The following is a 14,897-nucleotide window of genomic DNA, read 5'->3' on the forward strand; positions in this document are numbered from 1 at the left end:
AATGGGGCTTAAAGTGGCTCCAACTTGACCTTCTCTGATTCAGAACTGCCCACGTATTGTATTCATTTATTTATTTATTGTGCCCACGTATTAATCATTCTGCTCTGGAGCTGGGCACTTAGCATCAAAGCCCAGACAAGGTCCATATTCTCAAGGAGTTTCTATCACAGGAGGATCAGGTAAGACCCTGGGAAAGATGAGCCCTTGGGAGAAGATCAGGCAGGGTGGGTGCAGCAGAGACTGGGAGCTGCTTTCGCCTGGGAATCTAGGAGGGCCTCTCTGAGACGGTGACATAGAAGCTGAGACCTGGACAGCAGAGCAGTCCATGCGGACATCAGGGGCAAAGTTTTCTAGATAGAAACACAGATCAAGGCCCACAAGTGGTGTGGCCAGCCCAGAGTGGGCAAAAGGGGAGAAGGCTAAGGGTGAAGAAGGGCTAAGGGCCAAGGCCAGACATTCCTACTGGGGTTCAGTGTTGGGCAGACCTAGATGTTGAGGGGCCTGAGGTTCATAGGAGTTGGGAGTTATTAGCTTCTAGTAAACCCACCGGGCGGAGCAGTAACAGTAGGTGTCAGATGGAAGAGAGTGACGTGTTTTTATGCCATGACTTTTCTTTCTTTCCAATTTCTTTTAATTTTGACACAGGTGACAAAAACATGGCTAAAGGCTGAAGACAGATGCCAAGTGACAGGCAAATCCACATGACTGCATTTATCTGTGGGCCCTACAGTCATCCATGCATAGGTGAGACATGCAATGGTGGTTGGGGGTTGGGGAGTTGGGGAGTCAGTGTGTAATGGAGACAGGGATTCCTCTTGGGTAAATGTGTATTTTACCAAAGTAACTCAAACAGAGAAACAAAAACCTGTTAAAATAAAAAGCATAGCAGGCCTCCCTGGTGGTGCAGGGGTTAAGCACAGCACTGTGAAGCTGTCCACAGCCTCTGTAGCACTGAGTTTGATCCCCCAGCCAGCCAGGGAGCTACCCACAGGGCGCAGCAGACCTCTCCTGTCTCACCTGCTGCTCCCCTCAGCAGTGGATTTCAGTAAAATCCTTCTGTTCTGCTCCCCACTCTGTCTCTGGGGAATTCTCTCACCCCCTGCACCTCTGGCCTACACCCTGACAGATCCCGAGCCTACCTCCTTATCTCCCTCACCCTGCTCTTCCCACAGACTTCCTCATTCCTGATTACCACAACCCTTCCAGGCACTCAGGTCAAAATCCCAGCTGGTTCCCTTTTCCTCACAGCCCTTGTCCAGCAGCAAGCTCTACCTTCCAGAATCTACCACTTCCCAACACTCACCTGCTTCCACCTTATATCCTATCCCCAGCCCCAGAGGGCAGAGGAATTTAGTGAAGACATGTCAGATCTGGCTACTTTTCTGCTCAGAGCACTCGACAGCTTCCCAGCTCACCCAGGAAGGCAGCCAAGTTCTGCTGCTGCTGGAGAGGCCCCACGGCCGCCCGTTCCTCTCTGCCTTTTCTTCCTTCTCCTCTCCTTCCACCTTCACTTGGCTGGTCCACACTGATTTCCACACTTTCTGGAATACTGACTGCAGTTTTAGGGCTGTCTCCTTGCTGTTCCCCCTGCCCAGGCCCCGCCCCCCCCCCCCCACTGCAGGGATCTTGCTTGCATCCCTAGAGTGTAGAACCATGCCTGAAAAAGGCTTCTCGAATCAAAGAAAGAATGAATGAGTGACTGACTGATGCCCTAGAACGTTGCCCCATTAAAGTCCCACTTGAAGCTGCAAGGCCCTTGCGTCCCCTGGGGACCAGGAACGTGCTTAGGACACAAGTTTCACGGTCCTCGTAAACCAGTGCTGGCTGCCAGTATCTTTATAATCACAAAAGCAGCCTCTCTATCTACCATCACTTGTGAGGTGGCCAAGGCAGGTTATTATTTACCTACTTCACAGACCTGGAAACCAAGGTCTGGAGAGGCAGGGAGCCACCAGCTCAGCCTCTTAAGTTTATCTGTACGTGGCATGGCTGCTGAGCTGTCTCTGCTGGGCCAGATAAAAAACAAAGTTAAATAGATTTAAAAAACAAGCCACGGGCCTCCCTGGTGGCGCAAGGGGTTAAGTCTCAGCACTATGAAGCTATCTGCAGCCACTGCAGCACAAGTTCGATCCCCGGCCAGGGAGCTGACCCACAGGGCACAGCAGACCTCTCCTGTCTCTCCACTGCTCCCCTCAGCAGTGTATTTCAGTCGATCCTCCTGTTCTGTTCCCCACTCTGTCTCTGGTGAATCCTCTCACCCACCCACCCCCACCCCCCGTACCTCTGGCCTACACTCTAGCTCTTGTATGCATAAATAAATAAATCTTAAAAAAAAAAAAAAGCCAGAAACTATGCCCACTACCTATAAACATTTTAATTTCCTCAACATCTTTCCCTTGGAGCCCCTTAGCACGAGGCGTGGGGCACAGGCAGAGATGGGCTGGATAGGAGGGCTGATGTTAGTCACTCCAAAGAAGTTCCTGTCTGGATGAGACTGGATCGGGGTGCTGGTGGGGCGGCAGAGGGTGACTCAGAGAGACAAGCATCAGGTGGGTGGTGGGTGTGATTGCTGGGGACACGGCTGGCCTGGGGCCTTCTATCCCACCTGTGGTCTGCAGAGCAGCCTCCCCTCAAGGTCACCCCCAGCCCAGCACTCTTCTCCGTGTGGTTCCCCTCCGCAAACCCTCTAGGTACTTCCTGAGCCCCTCCTAAGGCAGAAGGAAAGATGACAAAACAGGCTGTGTTCCTCCCTGGTAAACCAGCCTGGTGGGTCTGCGGTGCCAGGGTAGAGGGTGGAGCAGCAGGTTAACTCTGCCAAGGAACAGCAAACAAATGCCAGAGTTCTAGGGAGAAGCCAACTTCAATCCCACCTGGGTCTGATTTTGAGCAGGTGCTTTGGCCCTGTGGCCCCACAGCCTGGTTTGGAGGTGGGGGTGCTTGGAGGCAGTATTTGGTGGCACTGTGGTTAGAACAAACCTCTCAGCCCCCAAGAACACTCACCTGAGAGGCCAGCCACCAAGCACACCTGGGAGTTTGTTAAGAAATGCTGGCCTGCCCCAGGCCTGCCAAAGAGCATCCTAAGGGATGGGGTGGGGCCCCAGAGCTTTATTTTCAAGGTCACTGTAATACCTGGTCATTTGGAAATCCTGTCTGGTCTTTTTTTAAGATTTACTTATTTATGCATACAAGAGCTGGGCTGTGGGCCAGTGGGTTGTGTGTGTGTGTGTGTGTGTGTGTGTGTGAGAGAGAGAGAGAGAGAGAGAGAGAGAGAAGAGAGAGAGAGAGAGAGAGAAAGAGAGAGAGAGGATTCACCAGAGACAGAGTGGGGAGTAGAACAGGCAGATCGATTGAAATACACTGCTGAGGGGAGCAGCGGGTAGACAGGAGAGGTCTCCTGCACTGTGTGGGTCAGCTCCCTGGCCAGGGATCGAACTCATGCTGCAGTGGCTGCATATGGCTTTATAGTGCTGAGACTTAACCTCTACGTGCCACCAGGGAGGCCCCTGATCTGGTTTTATTTTTATATTTTTTTAAAGATTGATTTTATTTATACAAGAGCCAGGGTACAGTCCAGATGCGCGGGAGGGTGAGAATTCACCAGAGACAGAGTGGGGAACAGAACAGGCAGACTGATGAAATACACTGCTGAGGGGAGCAGCGGGTAAGACAGGAGAGGTCTGCTCGTCATGTAGGTGGCCTAGGCCGGCAGGGATCGAACTGGCACTGCAGAGGCTGTGGACAGCTTCACTGCGCTGAGCTCAACCGCCTGAGCCACCAGGGAGGCCCTGATCTGTTTTTTTTTTTTTAATTTTTTTTTTTAAGATTTATTTATTTATACATGCACTGGGTACAGTCAGAAGCGTGGGAGGGCGAGAGAATTCACCAGAGCCAGAGTGGGGAGAAGAACAGGCAGAAGGACCGAAATACACTGCTGAGGGGAGCAGCGGGCGGCAGGAGAGGTCTGCGCGCCATGTGGGACCCTCGCCTGCGGCCAGGGATCGAACCGGCACTGCAGAGGCTGCGGGCAGCCTCGCAGCCCAGCGCTCAACCACTGCGCCACCAGGGGAGGCCCTGATCTGGTTTTTAAAGAGCGTATCTTTGAAGACTTCAACTTCTGAATCTGCTATTTAGCTGTGTTTCCTTGGGGGAGTAGCTTAACCTCACTGAGCTTCATTTGCTTCCTCTGGAAAATGGGGGTAACTACAGACCTCTTAGGGCTGCCATCAGGAATATAGAAAAAGTCATGTCAAGTGACAGACCAGGGCCTCGCACAGAGAAGGCGCTCTGAGTGTCAGCTGCTATGATTATGCCCAGCGTGAGCCTTGAGATTTTTGGACCAGCACGAGGCTGAGGGAGCTAAAGATCAGGAATCATCTATCCCTGGTCAGAATCCTTGGGCTCCCAGCAAAGGGGGCAAAGGCTCCTGCTCAGAGGCATTGTTAGGGGGAAAGGATGTCCTGTACCTTTTAAACGCGCGGGTGAGGACCCACAGTCAGGCAACCCGTTTTATATCGGGGCTTCCCTGTAGCATGAGTGGAGAAGGACCAGGGTCCAGGCGCTATTTCTGGCCACTGGTGTGGACTAGGCCAGGGTCTCTGACAGGAGCTGTTATAGAGCAACCCCGATATTTAACGGGTTCCTGGCTGTGGGTCCTCACCCGCGCGCTTTAAAGGGACTTATGAATACTCTACTACAGACACACACAAAAGGTTCATAAAAGGTTTATTGACAAGGGAAAAGGAAATCAGGAAAATGTACAACTCAGGGAGAAAATAGGGAAATAAAGTCTTTAATGCGTCCTACCCGATCCGACGACCTGGAAACCCCAAAGTCACTCTCAGAGCTGACCGGACGCTGCTGCTGGCCAAGAGCCCAAAAATGGAGAGCGCCCCAAAGCCCACGTGTCTGCCTTTTGTATCCACCTGGCTGCTTAACTCCACCCTCAGGTCCCAGCCACCTTCCCTTTGGTGGTGATGGGATGTGGAGTTCCCAGTGTCTTTGGCTTTGACCTGGGGTGGGGGTGGAGTCCACAAAGCCTATATGGAATTTGCTTTGGGACATCCTTTTCCCCCTAACAGAGCCACTTATAAAAAGCACAGCAGAAATTTGCGGTTCAGACCTTGGATTTAAGGCCTAGCGAATTCTAGGTTCAAGTTCTGAGTTGAAGAGTCAGCCTGGCTGGGGAGGCAGGATGGCCCATGCCAGCAGGACTCTGGGGGGACACCTCAGTCACTCCTGGGACCTGAGACCTTGGGCAAGTGGCCCCACCCCTCAGAGCTGCACCCCCCAGACTGGCCTGGAGGCCCCCCCATCCCAGATGCCTGCATGAAGGGCTCACCTCCTGCTGACCCAGTGCTCTCTGTGTGAGTGATTTACTGCCACCCCCTTTTCTAGGGAACCTCAGCCTGGTGACTGCTTTGGGTGTGTGCTTGTCCCCTTTCACCTCATTCCCCTCCCATCCTCTGGTCCTCCTGCCATTGCCTGGCGCTTTCATCATAATGCCTGGGAGCCAGAGGGCTGGGGATTCCCAGCCCCTCCCCCACCACAGAGGGCCCTGGGTCCCTGGGCTAGCCTCCCTCTCATTCCCCTCCTCCCCCACCCTCCATTTGAGCAAAGCTTAAGTGGGGTGCTGTTTGGTGACACTGCTCTGTGAGGTCAGGCTGCCCAGAAGGCCCCCTCTCGGTCCCCAGGGATGAGATCGCAGGCTGCATTGTGTGAGCGCTGTGAACTCCCCTAAAGGTCTAAATGCCAGATGAGATTTTGAGCGAGGTTTACACCGGATGCGTTCAAACAATGCTAGCGCCGGCATGGTCCTTCCCAACATCAGAGAACACACTTGTGGCCCCCTCTCACAGTCCGGGGGCTCCTAACTCCCCCGAGTCACTTCAGATCCCTGGAAAGCGTGCTGCTGGAGAGAACCCCCTCCTCCACAAGGGGCGCGCCGAGGAGCCGGCCAGTGGACCGGTGCCTAGATAGGCCCCACCTTTCCAACCAGGCCCTCCCCGCGGAGGCTTCCCTGGCCCGAGCCGCATCTCTGTGCCGACACTGCCCCCTCGAGGCTTCTGCCCGCATGACACCCAGAGCTGACCCAGGGGAAAGGGACTGGGGCTTGTTTCTAGGCCTCCTCCGTGGTGTCTTAAGATGAGCCCCAGCTGCAAATGTATTTGGGGCACCCAACTGTATTCATTCTCAATCTGAGGGCCCGGAGTCTACCGGTGCCATTTTTTGCCTACCCGAAGACAGGCAACTCAGGGAACTTCTTGATGGCCTAGGGGTTGAGATTCAGCACTTCCACCATATCGGCCTGGCTGACCACAGTGGCCTAAGTTCGATCCCCGGCCAGGGAGCTACCCACATGGCACAGCAAACCCCTCCTGTCTCACCTGCTGCTCCCCTCGGCAGTGTATTTCAGTAAAATCCTTCTGTTCTGCTCCCCACTCTATCTTTGGTGAATCCTCTTACCCCCTGCACCTCTGGCCTACATCCCGGTTCTTATATGCAAAAACAAATAAGTAAGTAAATAAAATGAATGTGAGAGGAAGAAAGAAAATGAAAAAGGATGAACCAGATTAAGAAGTAGCTGGACCGAGAACTAAGTGAGGTAGGTGTGTGGTGGGGGATGGATTCTGTCTGCCCTGCCTCACAGCCCACAGCAGAAGAGAAAAGTGGGGGAAAGGGAAAAATCACGCATAAGCCTACCATCTAATAAACATCATTACTTTGGAACATTTCTTGGTTTTTTCTGTGTGTCTGCTTTTAATGTCTTTGTTAGATTTTTTTTTAAGTCGTAATAGTAATACAGGTGAGCTGTGGAAAACAAAAACTGCACCTAACTGCCCCATCCCAAAAAAAAACTGTCCAAAATGCAGAATTGGGTTAAGACTGTGTTTGGGAGAGAGACTTCTTTCACACCAAGAATCTAGAGAAGCTGCTGGATAGCACCGTCCCTGACATTCTCCAGACTGAGGCCCTGAACACTGGTCCTGGACCTGGCCAGCTGCCCTCTCCCATTCTTGACCGGTGGGCTCCTGCTGCACCCTCATCGGTGTCCCTTCTCCCTGGGACGTTTCTTCAATGTCCCCCTCACTGGCTAGTGCCACTCAAATGTGCTCCTATAATCCACGACAGCCGCAAACCGTGTAACCATCATTTCTTAGCTCCCTGACTTCCTGCTGGCAGGAAGAGACCCAGAGACCCTGCGCCCCAGCTCCTGCCACTGAGAGACTTTTATATGGACAGAAGCAAGAGAAGGCAGCTCTTTGTGGAGAGAATGGGGGAGGGAGAAACCTCCTGAGAAGTAGTAGGGTCACTACTCCTGGGGCTCCCAGCCTGGCTGCTCCCCTCTCCTTCTGCTCTTCCACTATCAAGTGATGTGGCCTGAAGTGGTGAGTGGGTCAGGCGAGGTGACGATTAAGGGCTTAAGAATTGTGAGATGCTCAGATGCCAAGAGTCCTGGATCGTTCTTCACTGGGGTTCCTAAGACCTACCCAAGACCTACGCAAGACCGACGCAAACAGGATCAGCGCCGCCTTCCATTAGGTACCTATGGAGTTTGAGAGGTGCGGGGAAATCTGACAGTCTTGTCTTTAGAGGACACCCAGGCTGGAAGGAGTGACATGCAAGGCCTCTGGTGTGGGGTTCTGGGTCAGAAGCCTGGGATCAGGAGCCAATCAGCTTTTGTCCCAAATCTGCCACTATGTCTTTGATAAGTTGCTTCCACTCACTGGGCCTCGGTTTCCTCATGTACCAAACGGAGGCACAAAATGGAGATTGTGAAAAGCGGCTGCCATTGTGATGTGAAAAGTCTAAGAAATGTCAAGAAAAACTCCCAACTGAGGATGCATGCAGGAGTGTGTGGGGCGCGGGGAAGGGCATCCTCTCCAACCTGTGGTTTGGCTTTCTGTGGTTTCATGTTGCCTGTGATTAACCACAGTCTGAAAATATTATGAACAATAAGATATCGAGAAAGCAACACCACATTCATGTAACTTTTGTTGCTGTATAGTTACAGTATAGAGTGGAGTTATAATAGTATGCTCTAACTGTTCTGGCTTACTGTGGCTGTTGTTAACCTCTTATCATGCCTGATACATTTAACATCAAGGTATGTAAGCAGAGGAAAAGTGTGAAATGTATGAGGCTCAGTACTATCCTGAGTCTCAGAGTCTTGGAAGGTGTCCTGTCCCCCAAGTGTCCACAGCCTGGAACCCCGGTCCCTGCTGGTGCCTGATGAGGGGTTGCTGTCCAGCACTGAACAGGAGCCGGACTCAGCACTGCTTGGTGCTGGGTCCTCACCAAATCCTGGAAGTACCCTCAAGCACCCAGGTGTGCCCTCACTTCCCAGTCTCCCTCTGGGGGCCACCTGTTGTGAATAATAGTCTTCGAGCACAAGGACATCTGCCCATGGGATAGGGGTATCATGGATCCTCTCCATCTCTCACTTTCCTGCTTGGGGTATGGGGAGGAAGCTCTGAAATGGAAGGCTAGCCGGCTACCAGACCCTCACCACAGTTGGCAACAAAGAAACCTTTATTATGTTCCTCTACACAGAGATCTGGGGGCTGTTTGTCCAGGTAGCTATGCTATTTCCCCGATGAACACAGTATTGCTAGAATTTTCACTGACAAGAGGTCAAGGCACAGATGCTGTGGCTACACAGCTCCTAAGTGTATAGGGCTGGACTTGCATGGCCAGTTCTAGAAATCAGACTTAAGACAACCTGTCCCCAAGTGCTGCTATCACATCCCCAATCTCATGAGAATGGCCAGCAGGCCAGGGTCAATCAGAATGGACTGGTCAGAAGGCCTTCCACTGTGCATCCCAGCCTTTCTCCATGGCCACACTCCAGCAACAATGGTTGCTCATGACGTCACCAAAGAAGAAATGACAAGAGCGTCCCCTTGCTTGGTAGAGAGTTACAAGCAGGGAGGGGAGACTTCATTTGGCACTGATTTACAAGGAAGGCTTCCCAAGTTGCCACTTCACTCTCAGCTGTTACCTGCTCGTCTCCCAACCCAGAAAGGCAGGATTAACAGCAAACCCGCTTTGGAGATAGACCTGGCACCAATCCCTGCTCTGCCACTTACTGGCTGTGTGACCTCGGGCAAGTCACTTTGCCCCTCTGAACCTGTTTCCTTGTCTATAAAATGGGGCTAGCTAAAATTCTTTACTGGAATTAGCATAAAACGGGGCTGCGGGAGGAGCAGGAATCAGCACGCGGATGCACATGGAGATGGCTCGTGTTTATTTACAGACAGGACACACACACACACACACACACACACACACACGTGTGAGGGCAGCACTGGGACAGCTCGGGAACTGCAGAGCCAGAGCATCCCTCCTCCCTGGCTCCCTCCTGACTCAGCGGGGGCCACTAGAACAGTGGAAACCCTGCAGCTGCTCGGTGGGGCGCTCTCTGCTCCTCATGTCCACATCCGCTGGTCCTGGTGGGTTATGGACAAAGGGCGCTAACCTCTGCTCAGTCATTTACGTCCAGGTCAAATTCTGGATACAACTCTTTGGTGGTGACACCTCGGATCACGGCTGGAGGGAAGGAAGGATGAAGGTCCAGTGGGGGCCATGGGAGGACGAGTGGCCCAAATCCGCAGCACCCAGGACTCTTATCTTCCTCTCCTTCCTGCTTCCCTAGTTGGCCAAGAGCACCACTCCTTCCAGGCCCCTCCACTGTGGGCCCTGCCTGGTCACCCTAAACGAGACTCACTGAACCCCACCCCACTGGGCAGAAGAATCCCACACGGCTCCTCAAGGATCCTTTCTCTACCCGGAGCGGCTGAAATCATTGCTCAGTCCGTAAGTTTCCATTTCCACGGCTCCCTGGCTGTCCGGACTGGCCAGAGTTCTCCTCGGAGCCTTTCCCGGCCACCTCCTCTCAGTCCCGCCCATTGCCCTGTTCATAGCTCCGGGGTCACCGTCCTGCCCAGGTTCCTCTACAGCACCTCACATTTTATAATTCACTTGTCTGAGGTCAGTCAGTTATTGACGCCTCCCCCGGCACCCCCATGCATACGCAACACCAAAGCACGTCGCAGCAGAACAGAGACCCGCCGGTTTAGTGAAGCAGCATGCCCCCGCATCCTGAAGAGCAGCATGGAGCAGGCGCGCACTCCAGGGTCACTGAGCAAATGGAGGAGGCCGGGCCCTCCGGCCTAAGGGACAGGCCTCAAGCTGGGTCTGAGCAAACAAGCGCTCTTGGCCTGACTGCTCTGGGGCCGTCCCCTTACATACCTTCCTTCTTGGGCCCTGACCCCTTCCCTCTTCACCCACCTATCCTTCCCTTCCTTGGCTTCCTGCACACCTCCTGAGGGGCCCATTTCCTATCAAAACACAGGGAGGCCCTCCCTGTCGGGAAATCCTGCATGCTGATGGGCATTTCTGTAACGAGATGCTGCACTCAGGATGCTGACTCTCAGGCTGTGGGGGCTCCCATGCAGCAGCCTGGCTCTGAACGTCCATGGGGTCCCTAATCGGAGCCAGGTGACGGAGACACTAAATATCCCTCTAAGCCATATCTGGTCCCTTTGCACTTTCTGCCTTCATAGCAAGTTGGCTACTCGTGGAAAGGATGGTGTCTCAATCTGACTGAGAGCCCCAGAAGACTGGGGACCCAATCCCCAGTCTGGATGGGGGGCTGAGCCCATGGTCAAGTGTGCCTGCAGCTCCAAAGCTAGCCCGAGACCAGGAAAAACCCAGGACTCAGGCGAGAGCGGTACAGGAGGGCCAGCCAACCAGGGAGGAAGGATTGGCAAGGCAGAAGGCCCAGAAGCAGTGCTAAGCACCCTGGGGTGGGGTGGGGGCCCCCATGGAGCCCTGGGTGCTGCTCCGGAGTCCTGCCTCTTACCGAGTTTGCCCAGCAGCATCTGGCCAACATCCTTGATGTCATTATACTCGTGGAGCTGGGAGATGTGGTCATCTAATTCATCCACACTGTAGCCTCTAGCAGGGGGAGGGGCGGAGAGAAAGAATCATTGACGAAGCACCGGCTTCAGTCAGGAGCCAGCGACTTCACACGTTTGTTCAGGGCCACCAGGTGCCTGGCACTGGGGGACATAGTGATGGCAACATAGACCCTGTCCCCCAAGGGGCTTTATAGTAGGGCAGGGGATCTGCCCAGACCATCACTCATGATCAATGCTCCCTCCACTCTGAAGGCAGATCCCTAGTCTGGTCCTGTGTGATCCTGGCCACAGGTGAGTGACTCACAGACGGGCATGACAATGGATTCCTCAATTGTGAAATATGCAAAGGCTGCGCAGTGGGTGCCATGTGGCTGGAGTGAGGGGTGTGGGAAAGCCCAGGTGTTGTGGGAGAACCAGCTTCTCCTGGGCACTGAGAACTCCACCCGCAGACAGGGGACGGAGTCAGTGTCCAGCGAGAAGCAGAGGCAGGGAACGTGGGCCCCAGAGAAAGGCTGGGAGAGCGATCACCTCTATTCCTGACTGCCTTCCGGTTCCTAGTTCCTAGGCGTCCCAGCTTGACCACACCCAACCCCAGAGAGGCTGCCCAAGTCCAAGGGCACAGTTTTACTGTAAAGCTAGTGTGACGGGGTTCAGGTACTAGTTAAAAGTTACCTTTGTTCCTTTTATATTAACATTGGTTTTTGGTAAAAGCTATCCAGAGCATGCCAAGAGAGCCAACAAGACTTACTCAGATATTAATTGGGAGATTTCCTTGTCCAGTGTGTCTCTCTTTTCCTTCAGTTTCTGAATGTCAAGGGGCAGAGAACCCTCACTGGCCCCATCAGCCTGGCCAGACCGGGGAGACGGCCGCTGTGTGGCACAAAAATTCATTAGCCAGACTGACAAATATCTACCATGTAGAACCCACAAGAAGCCATCCCTGTTTCTACTTGGCAGTCGACTCTCCCACCCCCAGAATAAGATTACACTTACCAGCTTCCTTTGTAATTAGATGTGGCCCTATAACTAAGTTCTGGCAAAAGGGATGTAATTAGAAATGGCGTGCGCCATGCCTACAAATTGCTCTTCCAGGGAGCAGACATGCCTTTCTTGGGCTCTCCCCCTTCCTGAGGCTGGTATGCGGAAGCAATGCTGGAGCTGAACAGTATCTTGGCTGGTGAGGGAAGAATCATAAAACACGATACAGGCTTGGGATCCTGATGACGACTCAGGCCACAATGATTAGGGGTTTTCTCATTCTCAGGCAAACCCAATTCTAACTCAAGGGCCCATCCTGGCCCTGATTTAACCTCAGAGAATCTGCTTTGGGTCTGCTCCTTGGATTCTCCTCTCAAGTGGCTGCTTCATAAGGTCACAGGGTAGCATAACCCTTCCTAGAGTTACAGGACATCTTTGCCCTTTTTGCCTGTAATAGTTGCAAAGATCTGGGCCTGGGATGCTGCTGATCTTCAGGAAGTGTGTGCTGGTCAGCAGTGGCTTCACTAGATGGGAGGAGGGACCAAGGGAGATGTGGTTCCTAGTCTCAGGGAGTAAGCACTACCTGCTGGGCACTGGCAAAGGCTCCATGGGTTCAGCAGAGGATCAGATGTCAAGTGGGCCTGATTTTATGAAATCTATAGTGTAGTCTCAAATACACAACACCTATCAGGGTCTCTCTGGTGGCGCAAGGGGTTGAGCACAGCACTGTGAAGCTATCCACAGCCTCTTCAGCAGGCGTTCAATCCCCGGCCAGTCAGGGAGCTACCCACATGGCGCAGCAGACCTCTCTGGTCTCCCCACTGCTCCCCTCAGCAGTGTATTTCAGTAGATTCCTCCTGTTCTGCTCCCCACTCTATCTCTGGTGAATCCTCTCACCCTCTGCACCTCTGGCCTGTACCCCAGTTCTGGCATGCATAAATAAATCTTTAAAAAAAAACATCAAAAAACACCCCCCATCCATCATGCTCTTCCTCTAGATAGGTCCATTTAAGCTACGCCCACAGATCACACTTCATTAGAAAGGTCTCCCTGACCACCCTGTCACAATGGTCCTGCCTCGCTATTCCTTTTTCCTGATGTCTGATGTCATCGATCACTACCTGATAATATATATTTCATTATAATTATTTTCGTTGTTGGCCATACCCCACTAGAGTATAAATGAATCAGGATAAACCCAGGGACCAAGTTGGTGGGACCTCACCCTCACACTTAGGGCACTCAAAAGCAGACCCAGGAAGAGAAACAATAACAGGATTTATTTACATAGGGAGTGAGAAAAGGGAGAACCAAGAGAGAAATTACATAGTCTATCCTACCCCAGTGTCTGCTGAGCAAAGCCCCCGGTCTAAACTGAAGCCACATAGTGGCAAGCGGGCAACTTCTTAGACATACCTCCTCACTAGCGGTTTAACTGCTGAGGCATCAGCTCATTCCTGATTCCCCATCAGCCCCAAAGGCAGGAGGGGGTGGAGGTGAAGTTGGGGGTGAGCACCACTCACTGGCTCTGACGTCACTCCTTAGTGTTACTATTACATAAACCCCACCAGGACAGACTGTTTAGTTTACTGTTGATGGCACCGTGTCTACAACAGTATGTGGCACATAGTAGGTCTCATAGCAATTTGTCAAGTACATGGGTGAATGACAACTCAGTGAACTCATTACAAATCTGAAAAGGGTTTTCCAGTTGAAGTATAGTGTGCTAAAGAGGGTCTAACAGGCAAACGGGCTGAGCCAGAAGTGGGGGTGAGGCTTCTCTGAGGAAACTCAACTCTAAAGGATGGCTAGACATCTGCTTGTCAAAAAACTGAAAGAAAAATATTCCAGACAGGGGCCAAGTGTATGCAAATACCTGAAGGCAGGAGGAAATACAAAGGTTTGGGGGCAGGAGAGCGGTTTCCCCGTGGGTGAAGAGGGTTAAGAAAGGGAAAGAGATGTGAAAAAGAATAAAACCAGCCGCTGCGGCGTCCATGGGAAGAAGGAGAGAGTGAGCCCACTTGGAGGGGCCTGGAGGACCCCGGGAAAACACAGGGCACCGCTTTTTTGAAGCTCACAGGGCAGGAGGGAAAGAAAGGGAGGGATGGAGAAATGACCGGGGGCTTCTGGGCAGAGTGGGGGAGGCTGGCGAGACCCTGGAGAGGCCTGGGGGTGTGAGCGGCGGCGACGGGCGGCGCGAGCGGCACACAGCGCGGGGAGGGGAGACGGGGTACTCACAGGGGAGCGGAAGGCCCCGCGGCAACTTCTGGCCGGTCCCGGGTGAGTCCTGCAGGGGAAGCGGGGTGAACAGGCTGAGCGCACCCGGAGCTCGCCCTGGGCGGGAAGGGGTCCCGCGGGCGGGGGTGTGGCGGGAGGAGGGGCAGAGGAGTGCAGGGGCGAGCGGGGCAGGACTGGCCGGCGAGGGGGCAGGTGCACTCCCGGGTCGGGGGGACCCTGGGGAAGCGGGGCGCGACGGGAGCGTGTGGACTGGAGGGGGTGATCTCCGGTCGAGAAAATGCGAGACAGCCGTGAGGGGTCGGGACAAGGACTGTGAAGGGATGCGCTCGGCTTTCCCTCCGCTTTCGCTCCTCGCCCACCTCCTGAGTCCTGGGGTTCGGGGGCCCCATCTTGGGGGCGTCTGCAGCGCGGGAGGGTCCAGGGTGGGGGAGGGGCAGCGGCCTCTCAGGTCCGCCAGGTACCCGGAACCCGGTGATGAAAGCCGTGAACGGGCGCACCGTGAGTTGCGCGCGCACCCTGCGCGTTCAGGCCCCACCCCCTGAGGTGGGCGGGGACAGGCGGCTGCGCGCGCAGCTTTCATTGTGACTCCACCCGTTGCTCTTGGCCCGCGGTCCTCTAAACACGCCCCTTTCCCTTTTATCTTTTTTCGTCGACCAATGGGATCGGCGGAGATGGGCCACGCCCACCGCAGCGCAGCCTAGACCCTCCCCTGCTCCGCCTCTTCTGGCTCAGTCGGGTTGTGAGTCGGTGACGAGTAGGATC

General features: G+C 53.8%; 1 protein-coding gene across 1 annotated transcript; it reads right to left on the reverse strand.

Annotated features, from left to right (window-relative positions):
* Positions 1–5,594: 5,594 nt before the first annotated feature.
* SWI5 (SWI5 homologous recombination repair protein) lies at positions 5,595–14,715 on the reverse strand. Its single transcript, XM_037491464.2, has 5 exons — positions 14,495–14,715; positions 14,136–14,184; positions 11,668–11,789; positions 10,862–10,956; positions 5,595–9,546 (listed from the first exon to the last, which is right to left on the reverse strand). Exons 1-5 carry the CDS (start codon positions 14,713–14,715, stop codon positions 9,482–9,484), a joined length of 552 nt encoding a protein of 183 aa, XP_037347361.1. The 3' UTR covers positions 5,595–9,481.
* Positions 14,716–14,897: the final 182 nt, after the last annotated feature.

This window comes from Talpa occidentalis, unplaced genomic scaffold, assembly GCF_014898055.3.
Source record: "Talpa occidentalis isolate TD23 unplaced genomic scaffold, MPIMG_talOcc4v2.1 talOcc4.7, whole genome shotgun sequence".
In the NCBI taxonomy this organism is placed as follows: domain Eukaryota; kingdom Metazoa; phylum Chordata; class Mammalia; order Eulipotyphla; family Talpidae; genus Talpa; species Talpa occidentalis.